Source organism: Pristiophorus japonicus, chromosome 5 (genome assembly GCF_044704955.1).
Source record: "Pristiophorus japonicus isolate sPriJap1 chromosome 5, sPriJap1.hap1, whole genome shotgun sequence".
Taxonomy (NCBI): Eukaryota; Metazoa; Chordata; class Chondrichthyes; family Pristiophoridae; genus Pristiophorus; species Pristiophorus japonicus.
This window is the reverse complement of record NC_091981.1, coordinates 128,828,305-128,844,676: the sequence shown is the minus strand read 5'-3', so window position 1 is coordinate 128,844,676 and position 16,372 is coordinate 128,828,305. Positions and strand designations below refer to the sequence as shown.

At 48.7% G+C, this 16,372-nt stretch overlaps 1 protein-coding gene across 2 annotated transcripts in view; it reads left to right on the top strand.

Annotated features, from left to right (window-relative positions):
• Positions 1–16,372, top strand: part of gpnmb (glycoprotein (transmembrane) nmb) — a 116,822-nt gene that overhangs the window by 88,649 nt on the left and 11,801 nt on the right. For both annotated transcript variants that reach the window (XM_070879949.1, XM_070879948.1), the window contains exon 8: positions 1,356–1,458. In XM_070879949.1, the coding sequence (XP_070736050.1) occupies positions 1,356–1,458 (103 nt within the window). The remainder of the gene's footprint in view (positions 1–1,355; positions 1,459–16,372) is intronic.

The window sequence follows — 16,372 nt, the reverse complement described above, 5'->3', positions numbered from 1 at the left end:
GGAATATCCGCTCAGTCTGTGGTCATGGCCATACAAACCGTGGTCTAGAATCCACATTGACTTTGCGGGCCCCTTCCTCGGTAAAATGTTTTTTGTGGTGGTGGATGCATATTCCAAATGGATAGAATGTGTGATCATGTCATCCAGCACTTCCACTGCCACCATTGAGAGCCATGTTTGCTACACATGGTCTGTCAGACATCGTAGTCAGCAACAACGGATCGTGTTTCACGAGCCTGGAGTTTCAAGAGTTCATGAAACGCAACAGCATAAAACACGTGAGGTCAGCCCCGTTCAAACCCGCGTCCAATGGTCAAGTGGAGCAGACAGTTCAAACCATGAAGCAGAGCCTGAAACGCGTAACTCACGGTTCCTTGCAGACATGCCTGTCACGCATACTGCTCAGTTACAGGACAAGGCCACCGCCTTGCGGGTCCCGCCTGTGGAACTATTGATGAAGAGAAGCCTCGAAACCAGGCTCTCACTAGTCCATCCTGACCTTAACGATCATGTCAAAACCCGACGTCAACGCCAGCAGTGGTATCATGACCGCGCCGCTGTGTCACGTGACATATCTGTAAATGACCCAGTGTATGTACTTAACCATGGTCAAGGGCCCAAGTGGCTTCCGGGCAATGTTACAGATAAGGAGGATAACCGGGTGTATATGGTTAAGCTCAAGAATGGGCCGATGTGCAGGAAACACATTGATCAAATCAAGCTAAGACACACTGATGAACCGGAACAATTGGAAGAAGACACCGCGAGCTTAGATGACCAATCAACTCATGTCCAGCCATCAGAAGAACCCACTGTGGTCAACGCCCAGTCCCAAGTCGTGAGAGACTGGGAAAGCCCTGGGATTGTACTGAGATGGTCAACCAGGGAGCAAAGGGCTCCGGACCATCTGAACTTGTAATATGAACTTGTGCCAAGAACTGGGGGGGGGGGGTAGCGGGGGGAATGATAGAATGTATGTACATAATGTCTGCCCACCACCAGAGGGCACTACCATCGGAGGTCCTAGGGTCATAGGTACACTTGTGCTGGACCAGGTATATATCCCGAACTTCACCTTTGTATCTTCACTTCTGGAAGCCATTAAAGACTTACCAGGTTATACCTGGTCACCTGCTCACAGTACGGAGTTCATTGCATCATTTCATACACCATAACTTTAACCTGACCTGTCTAGTTCGACACTGTGAATGCACAATCCCAGTTTAGATCTGTAATGTATCAATGAGAGATACTGTGCCATAGCTGAATCAGCAAATAAAGCATATATAATAACAAGGTTATAAAGTGTTAAAATTAGTGCAAGCATGAAATGTATAATTGTTCTTCCTTGTCAGATGGGATTGCTGGAATCAGCATTGTAGAGATGACCAGTGTTCAGATCTCCACAGAACTTCAACAGAACTCCATGGTGGATTTTGTTGTCACGTGTAAGGGCAGGTAAGGTGCTTGCTTTATAAGAACATAGAAAATAGGAGCAGGAATAGGCTATATGGCCTCACGAGCCTGCTCCTGCATTCAATAAGATCATGACTGATCTTCTACATCAATTCCACTTTCTCACCCTATCCCGATATCCTTGCATTCCCTTAGTGCCCAAAAATCTATCAATTTTAGTCTTGAAGATACTCAACGACTAGCCACAGTCCTCAAGGGTAGAGATTTCAAAGATTCACCACCCTCTGAGTGAAGAAATTTCATCTCAGTCCTAAATGGCTTCATCCGAGAACAGTGACTCAATGGCAAGTTGCTTTTGCATTTTTTGCCTGTTTTGCTTTCCAAGGATAGACTTTTGTATGACCCTGCATGCTGCGGAGAACAGCGTTCGTCTTTTTTCCACAGGATCCCTGCCCGGAAGTCAGCCTGATTGACAATCTTGGCTCCTAATCGGGCGGTGAGCACTCCAGAGCAGGCCGCAGGACCAGGTAGGAGGCCTGCAGCTGCTAGTTGGAGTGTGTGGGGGGGGGGGTTCATTCCCGGGAGGTATCCGAGCCCTGACCCTAGGGGAGGGCTCCAATCCCAGCGGGGATCCGATCCTGGGGAATCCTATCCTCCACCTGGGATGGTGCGGGGGAATCTTTGGATGGTGGGATGCAATACCAGGGAAGCAGGTAAGCTTGGGGAGTTGGGAGGATTCACTTCTGTGCTGGCGTTATAGCTGATAGTGTGCTGGGGCAGGTCCTCCACCCGTCTGCCTCCATCCGCCCTGAACCTCATGGATTTTTCGGGATTAGGCTAATTAACATGTTGGTGGGGGTTCCCTGTGGTATTTCCGTTGCTGCCGAGTCGCTCCTCTCAGGTGGGAAGTGGGGTGGTGGATATGACTGCAGCACCTGAAACACTGTAGTCCATTGGCAGTGCCACCTGCAGGAAATATATTACTTTTTATTAGCTTTTTTTTAAATATCCTGCTTTGTGTAGTGCGATTAATCAGTCTTCAATCAGATACACCAGGCAAAGTAGCACTTTAACTTTTAAATGCTCCCTATGCTGCCTCAGCAACACTAGGCACCAGGATGGTAGCCGTGTTCCTGACATACAGCGTTACTAAGTTATTAATGAAGGGAATTACATCCTGTCACTAACCTATTATTTGAATACATCCATCCAAACATGGGCAGATGTATTCAGTATCCCCCATCATTTCATAGAATCATATCGCAAGAAGGAGACCATTCAGCCTATCATGCACTTTGAAAGAGCCATTCAGTTAGTCCCAGTGCCCCGCGCTTTCCCCATAGTCCTACAAATTTTTTTTTTGAGTATATATCCAATTATCTTTTGAAAGTTACCATTAAATCTGCTTCCACCACCCTTTCAGGCAGTGCATTCCAGATAATAACAACTCACTGCATTTAAAAACAATTCTCTTTATCTCCCCTTTGGTTATTTTTGCCAATTATCTTAAATCTGTGTCCACTGGTTACAACCCCCCTGCTAGTGGAAACAGTTTCTCCTTATTTACTCTATTAAAACCCTTCATCATTTTCAACACCTCTATTAAATCTCCCCTTAATGTTTTCTGATCGAAGGAGAACAATCCCAGCTTCTCTAATCCATCCACATAATTGAGGTCCCTCATCCCTAGTACTATTCTGGTAAATCTCCTCTGCATCCTCTCCTAGGCCTTGACATCCTTCCTAAAGTATGGTTCACAAAATTAGCCACTATACTCTAGCTAAGACCTAACCATTGTATGAGAAGATGTGCCCTGCTGACATATGGGTATGCATGAGTATATTGAAAGAGCTATAATAAATGTGGAGCAGATTGATAGGTAACTCTATGTAGAATCCAATCTTGGGCCTGCGACCTGGTAAGTTGTATGTTTGGTGGTCTTAACTTGCCACATTCCTTAAAGTGTTTGGTCTTCTTCTGCTTTGGTTCTCAGGTCCTACAGGTAATAAATAGACTTGCTACCACCTCCTGATAGCCATGGTGCATTTATCTTAATGGCAGCTAGCACTTCCCAGTTCCACTTTGCCAAGATTGCAAAATATGCATAGAAATATTTTTTGAAATGTGAGTTAAGTTTTCCGTCAAAGCACTTAAAGGTTGATAATATCTGTAGGAGCATGATCCCAACAGTTACACCAGGATCACGTCCACCACAGAACTCTGCTATTGGCCCTGCTGAAGTTTGCCGGTCAGGACTGGCCTTTAGCAGTTTGGGGGATGCCAAGGATACAGGAAATGCCATAGTAAGACGGCCAGCTGAGGGGAGTAGGGATGTTGGGATGCTCCCCACTCCGAAGAGGAATCTGGCTGCGTCAGGAGACGATTTTGAAATGTTTTTTAAAAAAAATCCCTGTCGTGATCTTTTGGAGCCCATAGTGGCCGCACTTCCACCACTATCAGCCAAAGTATGCCTGGTGAGACAAGGCGTACCTGCGTTGATCGTACATCAGCCCCCAACCAAGCAGAATTTCTGATTTAGGGAGCCCCCGGCGATGGTCTTGTAGGGGTGGGTGGAGGGTCCGCCTGTATGGATGCAACTGCAGCAATATTCCAGATGTTTGACACCAACCAGGATAAAGCAGTCCACTTGATTGGCGCTCATGCTAGTGAACTCAACATCCAGGACCTCCATCACCTGTGCACTGTGCTTGACATATGTACTATCTACACGATGCACAGCAGCAGCTCACCATTCTTACTTTGACAACCTCCCAGTCTGCTGACCTCTACTACAGAAAAGGACAAGAGCAGCACTATGAAGGAAACACGATCATCACGATGCTCCCCTTCAAGTCGCACACAATCCTGACTTGAATATCTATTGCCTGTTCCTTCATCATCGCTGTGTCAAAATCCTAAAATTGCATATCTAACACCACAGTGAGAGAACCAATATCACAAGGATTGCAGTGGTTCAAGGAAAAGGCTCACCATCCCCTTCTCAGGGCAACTAGAGATGGACAATAAATGCAGTCCTGCCACTGTCACCAACTTACTGAGAACAAATAATAAAAAGATGAAAAAGATGAAAGAGGAACATAATTTGCCTCTCGGTCCAAATCTGACAAATGAGTGGTGGCTCCTGGGAATTGGGCTTTGGGTTTGTCGATCAGATCATTATGTTGATTAGATCTGGGTTTGGGCCTCCAAACATGGCTGGATGGGGTTTGTAAAGTATCGCAAAGAATTTCTTGGGTGGAATGTAATTGAGGAACAAATTGCAACCCGTGTGAAATTATTTGCTTAATTTGAATGGTGAATAATAAAAAGAGAGACAAAAAAGAACGAAAAAACAGAGGGCTGGATTTTCAGCTCTTTTGCACCCCAGCCAGGCGGTAAATGCTGTTTCTGGGCATAATGTCGGGTTCCAGGATTTATCGCCTAGATTCTAACTACTGGTTAGTGCTGGCACATAAACTTACTGCTCTGCTGTCCATTTTTAGTGTGATGATTACGTCAATCATCGTGCAACGCTGCGCTAGTGTCCGGATGGAAATTTTGTCCTTAACGCCTCATTTAACGCCCGCCCCAGGAAACACCTGAACAAAACAAGCAGTCCTAGGGTGCAGCAGGCGGTATATCTAAATGGAGGCTGGAGGATCCTACATTGCAGTTGTTAGTGACTGCAACAGTTGCACACAGCACGCTACGTGAGGCTCCGATTTGCGAACATCACTTTAATGTGCCATGACAGTTTCCTTACAAGGTCGGTGAGAGATTTGAATGGGGGCAATACTAGCTCGCCAGCATATCATGTTGTTTGCTATTGGCAGGCAGCTTCAAGCTAAAAGAAGGGTTCTCAGCCATGTTTGGCCATGGATTAGAAGAGGTTGCAGACATCTGGGGATGAGGCCTTACCCTCCCACGGGTTTACAGGGACCATTGCTCATACCTCCTGCTCTCTGGGGAACTTTATGAAGTCCATTCTGCAGGCATACAGAGCCCTTGTAACCTGGCGAATGCAACGATGTGCAGTATGTTGAGAGATCCTGCATCTGTGTCATGTATTTAACTGTCATTGTAACCCATGTATAAACTGACTAGTTGTACACTGTGAGAACATTGACCACTAGGTGGTGAACTTGTGGGAGACACTCCTAACCTGGTCTTTCAGGTATAAAAGGGGAAGCTCCATCCACCTTCATCACTTCAGTGCTGGAATAAAAGTTGCTGGTCAGAGTGACCTTCTCTCAAGCATGGGCCTCATGTGTATTTGTACTGTACAGTAAGGACATATCATTGGCGACGAGAAACTGGGATTTAAACCACGCGAGCATGGCCACGAGCAGCACAGACAAGAGGTACTGTGTTGGTGATGATTGGGACGACTTTATTGAGAGATTACAGCAAAGTTTCGTCACGAAGGAATGGCTGGGACAGGATTCGGCCGACAAATGCAGGGCTCATCTCCTGACGGTTTGTGGGTCCAGGACGTACTCCCTGATGAAGGACCTTCTAGCGCCAGAGAAGCCGGCGGACAAGATTTTTGAAGAGCTGAGTAAGTTGATCGGGGAACTCTTTAAACTGGCGAGCAGCATGCACATGGCGAGACACCGGTTTTATACGCACCGACGGCGAGAAGGGCAAAGCGTTCCAGACTTCGTGGCAGACCTCCAGCAACTGGCGAGCCTATGCAAGTTCCCAGATGCATGCAGAGCGGAGATGCTGCGAGACTTTTTTTATTGAGGGTATCGGGCACGCTGGGGTTTTCAGGAAACTGATCGAGACCAAAGACTTGACCCTGGAAACAGCAGCTTTGATGGCCCAGACATTTATCTCAGGGGAGGAAGATACCAGAATGATTTTTGACAAAAATCTTGGTTTAAATGCAGCAAATGGACAGGGAGTCAACATTGTTAATGCGGCACACAGTTCCCCAGGCAGACAGTGGCAATCGGATATGCCCGAGCATGTAGTCGAACCCAAAGGGGGAATTCAACAGAGACGATGGCTAGCTGAACGGCGATTCACGCCATCGCAAGGGACAATGCGGCCAGTAATGGGGCCATCAACACCTATTAATGGTGTGCTTAAAAATAGTTACACAGACAGTCAGAGACGATCGACTGGTAATGGAACTTTTGTTTCCAACAACGGCTCATGTTGGAGGTGTGGAGGCAAACACACAGCCAGAGCTTGCAGGTATCAGCAATACACCTGAAGAAATTGCAACATCAGCAGTCACTTGGCGCGCATGTGCAGGAAGCCTGCAGCCAGGTTGATGTACGAGGAGGACGGGCCCGATGTAAGCCCTACGAGGTCAAATGGACACTGGGGGAAATCGCTGGAAACTGAAGTTCAGCGAGTTCATGTGGAGCACATATACAGTTCATACACCAGGACGCCACCGATAATGATGAAAGTGCTCCTCAGTGGCATCCCAGTATCAATGGAGCTAGACATAGGGGCCAGCCAGTCCCTGATGAGTATCAAACAGTTCGACAAGTTGTGGGCGTCCAAGGCCAGGAGGCCAAAATTATTGCCAATTGATGCACAGCTACGGACATACACAAAGGAGATCATTCCGGTGCTAGGCAGCGCCACGGTAGTCGTGACCCACAAAGATTCGGAGAACAGGTTGCCACTCTGGATTGTTCCAGGGGATGGTCCCGCACTACTGGGGAGGAGTTGGCTGGCTGTCATGAACTGGAAATGGGGCGATGTCAATGCAATTTCTTCTGTGGAGCGAATATCATGCTCACAGGTCCTGGACAAATTTGACTCACTATTTCAACCCGGCATCGGTACTTTCATGAGGACCAAGGTAGTGATTCACATAAATTCGAATGCCAGGCCAGTACACCACAAGGCCAGAGCAGTGCCGTACGTGATGCGGGAAAAGATAGAAGGCGAATTGGACCGCCTGCTGAGGGAAGGCATTATCTCGCCAGTCGAATTCAGTGACTGGGCGAGCTCAATTGTGCCGGTGCACAAGGCGGATGGGTTGGTCAGGATATGTGGTGGATTACAAGGCCACCATCAATCGGGTGTCACTCCAAGACCAGTACCCGCTACCGAGAGCGGAGGACCGCTTCGCGACGCTGTCCGGTGGCAAACTTTTTTCAAAATTGGGCCTAACCTCAGCTTACATGACCCAGGAGCTGATGAGCGAGTCGAAGAAGCTGACTACCATCACGACACACAAGGGGTTGTTTGAGTACAACAGATGTCTGTTTGGGATTCGCTCGGCCGCCCCGATCTTTCAATGCAATATGGAAAGCCTCCTCAAGTCGATTCCAAGGACAGTGATTTTTCAAGACGACTTCCTCATCACGGGTTGTGATACTGAAGAACACCTCCACAACCTGGAGGAGGTGCTACGCAGACTGGATCGGATAGGTCTGCAACTGAAAAAAGTGAAGTGCATCTTCCTAGCTCCAGAGGTAGAATTCCTGGGGATGAGGGTAGCAGCAGACGGGATCAGACCTACTGCGTCCAAAACAGAAGCAATCCAGAGAGCACCCAGACCCTGTAACACGACGGAGCTGCATTTGTTCCTGGGGCTCCTGAACTATTTTGGTAAGTTTCTTCCCAAATTGAGCACGCTACACGTGCTCCTACATAAAGGTTGTGAATGGGTCTGGGGGGACAGCCAGGAAAGGGCTTTTGATAGAGCACGAAATTTGTTCTGCTCCAACAATCTGTTAACGCTATATGACCCATGTAAGAAACTTGTGTTAACGTGCGACGCATCGTCCTCTGGGGTCGGTTGTGTGTTGCAGCATGTTAATGCCAAAGGTCAGTTACAGCCGGTAGCTTATGCCTCCAGAAGTCTGTCCCAGGCAGAACGGGGCTACGGGATGGTAGAAAAGGAAGCGCTTGCATGTGTATATGCTGTAATAAAAAATGCACCAGTACCTGTTCAGCAGGAAATTTGAGCTGAAGACAGATCACAAACCCCTAACGTCCCTTTTGGCCGACAACAAGGCCATAAATGCAAATGCATCGGCCCGCATACAGGGGTGGACACTCACGTTAGCCGCCTATGACTATACAATTCGGCACAGACCGGGCACTGAAAACTGCGCCGATGCACTCAGCAGGCTCCCACTAGCCACCACTGAGGGGGCAACCGAGCATGCTGCTGAGATGGTCATGGCTGTGGAAGCTTTTGAAAGCGAAGGCTCACCCGTGACAGCCCGTCAGATCAAAGTCTGGACAAAGAGAGACCCGCTACTGTCTTTAGTCAAGAAATGTGTCCTTAATGGGGACTGGGCAGCCACATACGGGGCATGCCCTGAGGAATTCAAACCATTTCAGAGGCGCAAGGATGAACTCTCGATTCAGGCCGATTGCCTACTATGGGGAAACCGAGTAGTCATGCCCCAGATGGGCAGAGCGATGTTCACCAGAGAACTCCACAATGAGCACCCGGGCATTGTCATGATGAAGGCAATTGCCAGGTCACATGTTTGGTGGCCAGGGATAGATGCAGACCTGGAACTTTGTGTTCGCAGGTGCAACACGTGCGCCCAGCTGGGCAATGCGCCCAGGGAAGCCCCCCTTAGCCCTTGGTCCCGGCCCGCCAAACCATGGTCACGCATCCATATGGACTACGCAGGTCCTTTCATGGGAAAAATGTTTTTGGTTGTTGTAGACACCTACTCCAAATGGATTGAGTGTGACATTCTCAATTCAAGCACATCCTCTGCCACGGTAGAAAGTCTACGGGCAACGTTCGCCGCCCATGGTCTACCTGACGTCTTGGTCAGTGACAATGGACCGTGCTTTACAAGCACTGAATTCCAGGACCTCATGGCAGGAAATGGTATCAACCATGTCAGAACGGCACTGTTCAAGCTGGCCTCAAACGGTCAGGCGGAACGAGCAGTGCAGATAATCAAACAGGGGATGCTCAGAATCCAAGGGGGTTCCCTACAAAGCCGCTTATCACGCTTCCTGTTGGCCAATAGATCCCGACCACACTCGCTCACGGGGGTCCCACCCGCAGAGCTGCTAATGAAAAGGACGCTCAAAACCAGGTTATCCCTTATACACCCCATCATGAAAGAAATTGTTGAGAGCAGGCGCCAGTCCTAATGTGACTACCATGACAGGAATGCGAGGACGCGATGTATTGATGTCAATGACCCTGTCTTTGTTCTCAACTATGCTGCAGGGCCTAAATGGCTCGCAGGCACTGTGATTGCCAAAGAGGGGAATGGGATTCTGGTAGTTAAACTTACCAGTGGACAAATCTGCCGCAAACACGTGGATCAAACAAAAAGGAGGTTCAGCAACCCCATAGAAGAAGCAGAGGAAGAACACAATGTAGAGTTCACTCCACCACAGGTGACCGAACACAGGAACCAAGTGGAGGAGAGCCCAGTCACTGTGGGCAGTCCGGACAGGCCTGAGGCACCGCAAACAGCAGACACTCTGGCCAGCGCCCAACAATCGGAGCCCCAACTCAGGCGCTCTACAAGGGAGCGTAAACCACCAGAGAGACTTAACCTGTATTCCCAATAAGACTTTGGGGGGGTAGGTGATGTCATGTATTTAACTGTCATTGTAACCCATGTATAAACTGACCTAAGTTGTACACTGTGAGAACACTGACCACTAGGTGGTGAACTTATGGGAGACATTCCTAACCTGGTCTTTCAGGTATAAAAGGGGAAGCTCCACCCATCTTCATCACTTCAGTGCTGGAATAAAAGTTGCTGGTCACAGAGTGACCTTCTCTCAAGCATGGGCCTCGTGTGTATTTGTACTGTACAGTAAGGACATATCAATCTGTTCCCTGCTGCTGCCTGGAAGTAGCCAGAAGCATAGAAGGCCATCGCCACAGTCACCTTCACTTCGACGGGCAGCGAAGTCTTGCTGCGCTGATAGGCTGTAGGTCTGCGTGTGGAAGCTGGCATATCTCTGTCAGCACTTCCTTTTGGACACTAGGACACCCAGAATGAGAGGGCTTTAGGGTTTGGAAGAATTGCAGGCTTCCCGAAGGTTCAAGGAGCCATTGACTGCACACACGTCACATTGCGAGCACCATTACACAACACAGAGGTAATCAGAAACTGTAAGGAATACCACTCCCTAAACATCCAGCTGGTGTGCGACCACATGCAGCACATCCTCACTGTGAATGCCCGATATCCAGAAAGCCCACATGATGCTTTCATCTTGCGTGAGAACAGTGTCTCACAAGTGTTTCAATGACAAAGGCAAGGATAGGGCTGGCTGATTAGGGACAAACGTTATGGCCTAGTTATCTGGCTCATGGCTCCCCTCCACAACCCCACCACAGCACTACAATGACAGCCATGCAGCCACCTGCAACATCATCGAACAGACAATTTCCGTGCTCAAGCAACGCTTCCGATGCCTGGACTACTCTGGAGGCAGCCTTCAATACACCCCTCAACAAATCTCTGAATTCATTGTGGTGTGCTGCATACTACACAACTTAGACATCATGAGGAGGCAGGCATTGCCAGTGGGGATTGCAGGACCACCTCAGGAGGAGGAGGACGATGAAGACGAGCCTGGCGAGGAACCGATTGCAGAGCCACCACATCCACGGGGCAGGCAGCGTGGAGATGCTGCCGCAGCAAGAGCCGCAAGTTGCCAGCTTATAATTGACCGATTTGCTTGAATGGAGAAGGTATGGATGCAGCTAAGACTCGTGACTCTGTGCCACCATAAAGGCTCATCTACACTGATTTCAGGAAAGAGACACACGACACCAATGGCAAAGGTCAAAGAAACATTTTTATAAAAATTAAGACACAATGCTCCCCCAACAACCCCAAACGATACAATGATTAAACAAAACCAAACTAAACAATAAACTGCGTTCTACAGCAAGTCATTCCAAAAGAAGTAAATTGTTAAGAGACAACTATTTACACGTCTACTCATTGTACAGCTATGCATCAGCATAAGCTTGTGCCATCCCTTAATGGCTCTTTCATAGACATTTCCCCACCCTTCCCTTCATCCACCTCCCACACATGCTGATCCTCCTCAATGAGGCCTCAGTACATACGGCAAGGCTGCTGGAGGGCTGCTGCGTTGGTTGGGGGTGGGGGGGGTGGCAAACAGTGCAAACAGCGTATGATGACGCCCTGGATCAGCTCTTGGCCTGGAAGGCCCAGCTACGGACTGATGCACCTCATCATTGGTGGAAGCAGTCACTGGTGGCTGGGGTGTACCATGTATGGGGCATTGTTGGCGAGTTATTGTTGGTGAGTCAGTGATGGGAGGCGGAATTCTGTCATCCCGAGGAAGGACTGCACCTTCTATTTCCTGGGAACCACTGACACTCTGACAGGGCTGGACCTCAGCAGCCGGAGCACGATGTGTCTCCACAACTTGTTGGTCTGCTTCGGCACTGTCCCTTCCCCGTTAGACAGTGGGGAACACAGAGAGTATGGAGCAGTCATTGACCGCATCACATCACCAAGCTGCAGCATAGCTTGTGCCTGCGATGCGCCCGAGGCTGCGACGTGATCAAGGACATGCACCACATTGGAACGTCACTGTTGCTGCTAGAGGCTACCAGCCTCTGTGTGTGGGCAATGATGACCTCGCTGGAGTCCTGAGTTGCACCAACAATGCGTGACGCTGCCTCCGCAACAGTCGCAGAAAGCTTGTCGATATTCTCATGGATCTGTCCCAATGCATCCATGAGCTCACGGTGCATGCCTGTGTTGTCCCTGAACATTTCCACCAAGTCCAGTTCCATGTGTGCTTGTCGTTGAGCAGACCTACTTTGCCGACTCACCCCCCAGAGAGCTGGCCTGTGAGATTCCCCTCTTGCACTGTATTGCTGTAGGCAACTGGCGCCAGGAGCCTCCGCAGACTCAAACCCCAGAAAATTATCATCGTCCCCAGATGTCATGGCTTGAGTCGGGGCAACTGGTGGGCTTTGCGGCTCAGTCATCCGAGTTGTCTCAGCAGCCTCGTCATCACCCCCATGGGCAGATGTCGATGCGTCACGGGAAGGCTGGTGCGATTGTGGCTATTCTTCTGCAAGCACAAAAAAACATACATGTGGTTGGCAACAGGGGAGGGGGCAGTGTGACAGGAGGAAGGTGCCGTTGTACATGTTCATTTGAAGACCCGGCACCACTTCATTATACATTACAATGCAGTTGCCCTATCCATTTACATACCCTCACTACCCGAAGGGGCCTCAGCATCGCCCTCGGCAACTGTCCGAGTTGGTGCTCCTATAAGTGCCGACACCCATTCCTCAGCATCGGTGAGTGGCAGAATTTGAGGTGAACCCCTACCTGTGTGCAGCTGCACCCTCCTGTTGTGAGAGTGCTTCGACTGCAAAGAGAAAAATAGTAGGGGTTCAGAAAAGGTTCCTTTCCTGTTGTGCCACATATGCCTAAAATACTTCATTAGGTGAGACTGTGTGGATGTGCTAATGACTTCACTTCAATCTGTGTGGATGTTGCATGAGCTTTGTGAGTGATTGTTAGGAGGTGAGAGGGATGTAACATAGGTGCTGCAGGTGATCTTTATGAAACCCATAGCAGCAGTGGGAGTGTATTGCGAGGACGGTTCTCAATGATTAAGGACCAAGTTTATGTGCATCAATCATTAAGAGGCAATGGGTAGAGAGGTCATCCTTCATCTTTCTTATGCATTGTGAAACTCACCCCACAGATTGCAAGACTTTTGAGAGGGACCATATAATAATAATAATAACAACTTTTACTTATATAGCGCCTTTAACGTAGTTGTCATGTATGTACTTTTGGGGATTACTAGCCACTAGATGGCGTCACTGTTGGAGGCCATTGGGCTGCACGCACATGTGTGCAGCTCAAGTATAAAAGGCCAGCCATTTTGTATATTAGTCACGTTGGGCCTTAATGAGGAAAAGACAAGGTCATACCTCTTGGAGTTAAACAGTACTCAGTCTGACAGTTATTGCATACACAACATTTGGCGACGAGGCAACAAGAACCTTTGCATGCCAAAATGCATACAATTGGATTGTTGGAGCGATTTGTGGAAGGAGAAGATTGGACAGACTTTGTGAGCTGTTTTGAGCCAGTTCTTCATGGCCAATAAAATGGAGGAGGTCGGCGACGCAGATCAGCGCTGGGCGGTGTTCCTCGCAGTTTGCGGTCCAAAAATTTATGGTCTGGTAAAGAATCTACTCCTGCCTGTGAGTCCAACAGAGAAGATGTGTGAAGAACGTACAGGACCACCTTAAGCCAGACGAAGGCATCATCATCTCGAGATACAGATTTTACATGCACGTTCGCTCAGAGGGCCAGAATGTGGCGGAATTCGTTGTCGACCTGAGACGTCTAACAGGACTGTGTAAGTTCGGGGCTGTATTGGCAGACATGCTGCGGGACTTCTTTGTAATCGGCATCAACCACGAGGTGATCCTGCGTAAACTACTGGCAGTGGAGACGTTGGACTTGAACAGGGCAATCACAATTGCTCAGTCATGCATGACGATGGATAGAAGTCTAAAGCAGATATCAGTGAAAAATCGAAACCTGGCAAGTACTGTAAATATGATTGATTCGGCATTCGGCAGAGCAGCTGGAATGCATCCGATTTCTCCGTGTTGGCGTTATGGGGGAAATCACCAGCACTAGCAGTGCCGATTTAAGCAATATAGTTGCAAAGGCTGACTGAGAGTGGGGCATCTCCAGCGTGTGTCCGCAGATGAGCAAGCGTGCTGCGACACACCACGTGGAGGTTGATGGTCAGACTAGCGCGGATCCGGAAACGCAATCCGAGATACCAGAGGAGGAAGTGTATGGACTTTACTCGTTCCTAACTAAGATCAAATCGATAATGATCAATGTGAAATTCAATGGGGTGCCGGTATCAGTGGAACTGGGCATGGGGGTGAGTCAATCGATAATGAGCCAGAGGGCATTTGACAAGCTGTGGGATACTAAGACTGTGAGGCCCAGGCTGACTCCAGTCAGTGCCAAGTTGCGCACGTACACCAAAGAATTCATAACGGTGATTGGCAGTGCCACAATTAAAGTGTCGTATGACAGTGCGGTTCACGAGTTACTGCTATGGATTGTTCCAGGCAATGGCCCAATGCTGTTCGGCAGGAATTGTCTTAAAAAAATCATTGGAACGACATCAAGGCGTTGTCGTCGGAGAAAGATACATGTGCCCAAGTACTGAGCAAGTCCCCCTCACTGTTCGAACCAGGCATCGGCAACTTCACGGGAGCCAAGGTGCAGATCCACGTGGACTTGGATGCATCATAAAGCTCGGGCAGTTATGTATATGATGAGAGAGAAGGTTGAAATCGAACTGGACAGACTCCAGCGTGAAGGAATCATATCACCGGTTGAATTTAATGAATGGGCCAGCCCCATTGTTCCCGTGCTGAAAAGTGATGGCAGTCAGAATCTGTGGAGACTACAAGGCTACGATCAACAGGGTTTCAAAACAGGATCAGTCTCCGTTACCGAAGGCTGATGACTTGTTTGCAACACTAGCCGGGGGGAAGTCGTTCACCAAACTGGACTTGACATCGGCCTACATGACACAGGAGCTGGTCGAGATGTCGAAGAGACTTACGTGCATTAACACGCATAAAGGACTGTTTATTTATCACAGGTGCTCTTTTGGAATTCGCTCGGCTGCAGCAATATTTCAGAGGAACATGGAGAGTCTACTGAAGTCTGTTCCAAGATGACATCCTGATCACAGGTTGTGACTCCGAGGAACATCTGAACAACCTGGAAAAGGTTCTACATCGTCTGGACAAAGTGGGACTCAGACTGAAAGGCTCGAAGTGCGTCTTCATGGCACCAGAGGTCGAATTCCTGGAGAGGAAAATTGCTGCTGACGGCATCAGGCCCACGGACGTGAAAACCAAGGCCATCAAGAATGCACCCAAGCTGCAGAATGTGACAGAGCTGCGTTCGTTCCTGGGTCTACTCAACTACTTCGGTAACTTCCTACCTAAATTGAGCACCTTATTAGAACCACTGCACATGCTGCTAAGAAAAGGCGACAACTGGGTGTGGGATGCATTTCAAGACAGAGCTTTGCTCTAACAAGCTGCTGATACATTATGACCCATATAAATGTTTAGTATTGACCTGTGATGCTTCGTCATATGGAATTGGTTGCGTACTCCAACAAGCTAATGAGTCGGGTAAACTTCAACCAGTCGCGTATGCTTCAAAAAGTTTGTCTAAAGCGGAAAGTGCCTGCTGTTGTGTATGCATGCCTCTACTGTGTGATGTCTGTAATACTGTTATGCCACATTGAATGTACCCTTATACTGTACACACCTTACCGGTACACCAGAGGGTGCTGCTGCTGGAGACCTAGGGGTTGCCTGCACACGGCAGGTAACCCAGTATAAAAGGGAACTCACAGCTTGTTGTCGTCTCTCAGGAGCTGCAAATAAAGGACTACAGGTCTATACAGTTTAAGTATCATACCCTGCCTCGTGGAGTCATTACTAAAGGTGCCTACATACACAACAACTGGCGACGGGAATACGAGGTCACGAACTACACACTCAACATGTCTAACCTCAGCAACTTTCAGCAATTTACAGAGGAGGAAGATTGGGATGCTTTTGTGGAAAGATTGGAACACTTCTTTATAGCCAATGACCTGGACGGGGACACACCGGCTACACGACCGAACAAACGCAGGGCCATCCTGGTTAGCAGTTGTGGGCCCACCATCTATGGTCTCGTCAGGGACTTACTAGCCCTGGAGAAGACAACCACCAAGAGCTATGAGCAACTTGTAACAATCATACGGGAACAACTAAAACCGAAAGAAAGCATCCTCACAGCCAGGCGGTTCTACACTTACCGGCGACCTGAGGGCCAAGAAATTGCCAAGTATGCTGCACACTTAAGAAGACTAGCTGCACCGTGTGATTTTGGCGACCATCGGAATCGGCCACGAAGGCCTTCTACAC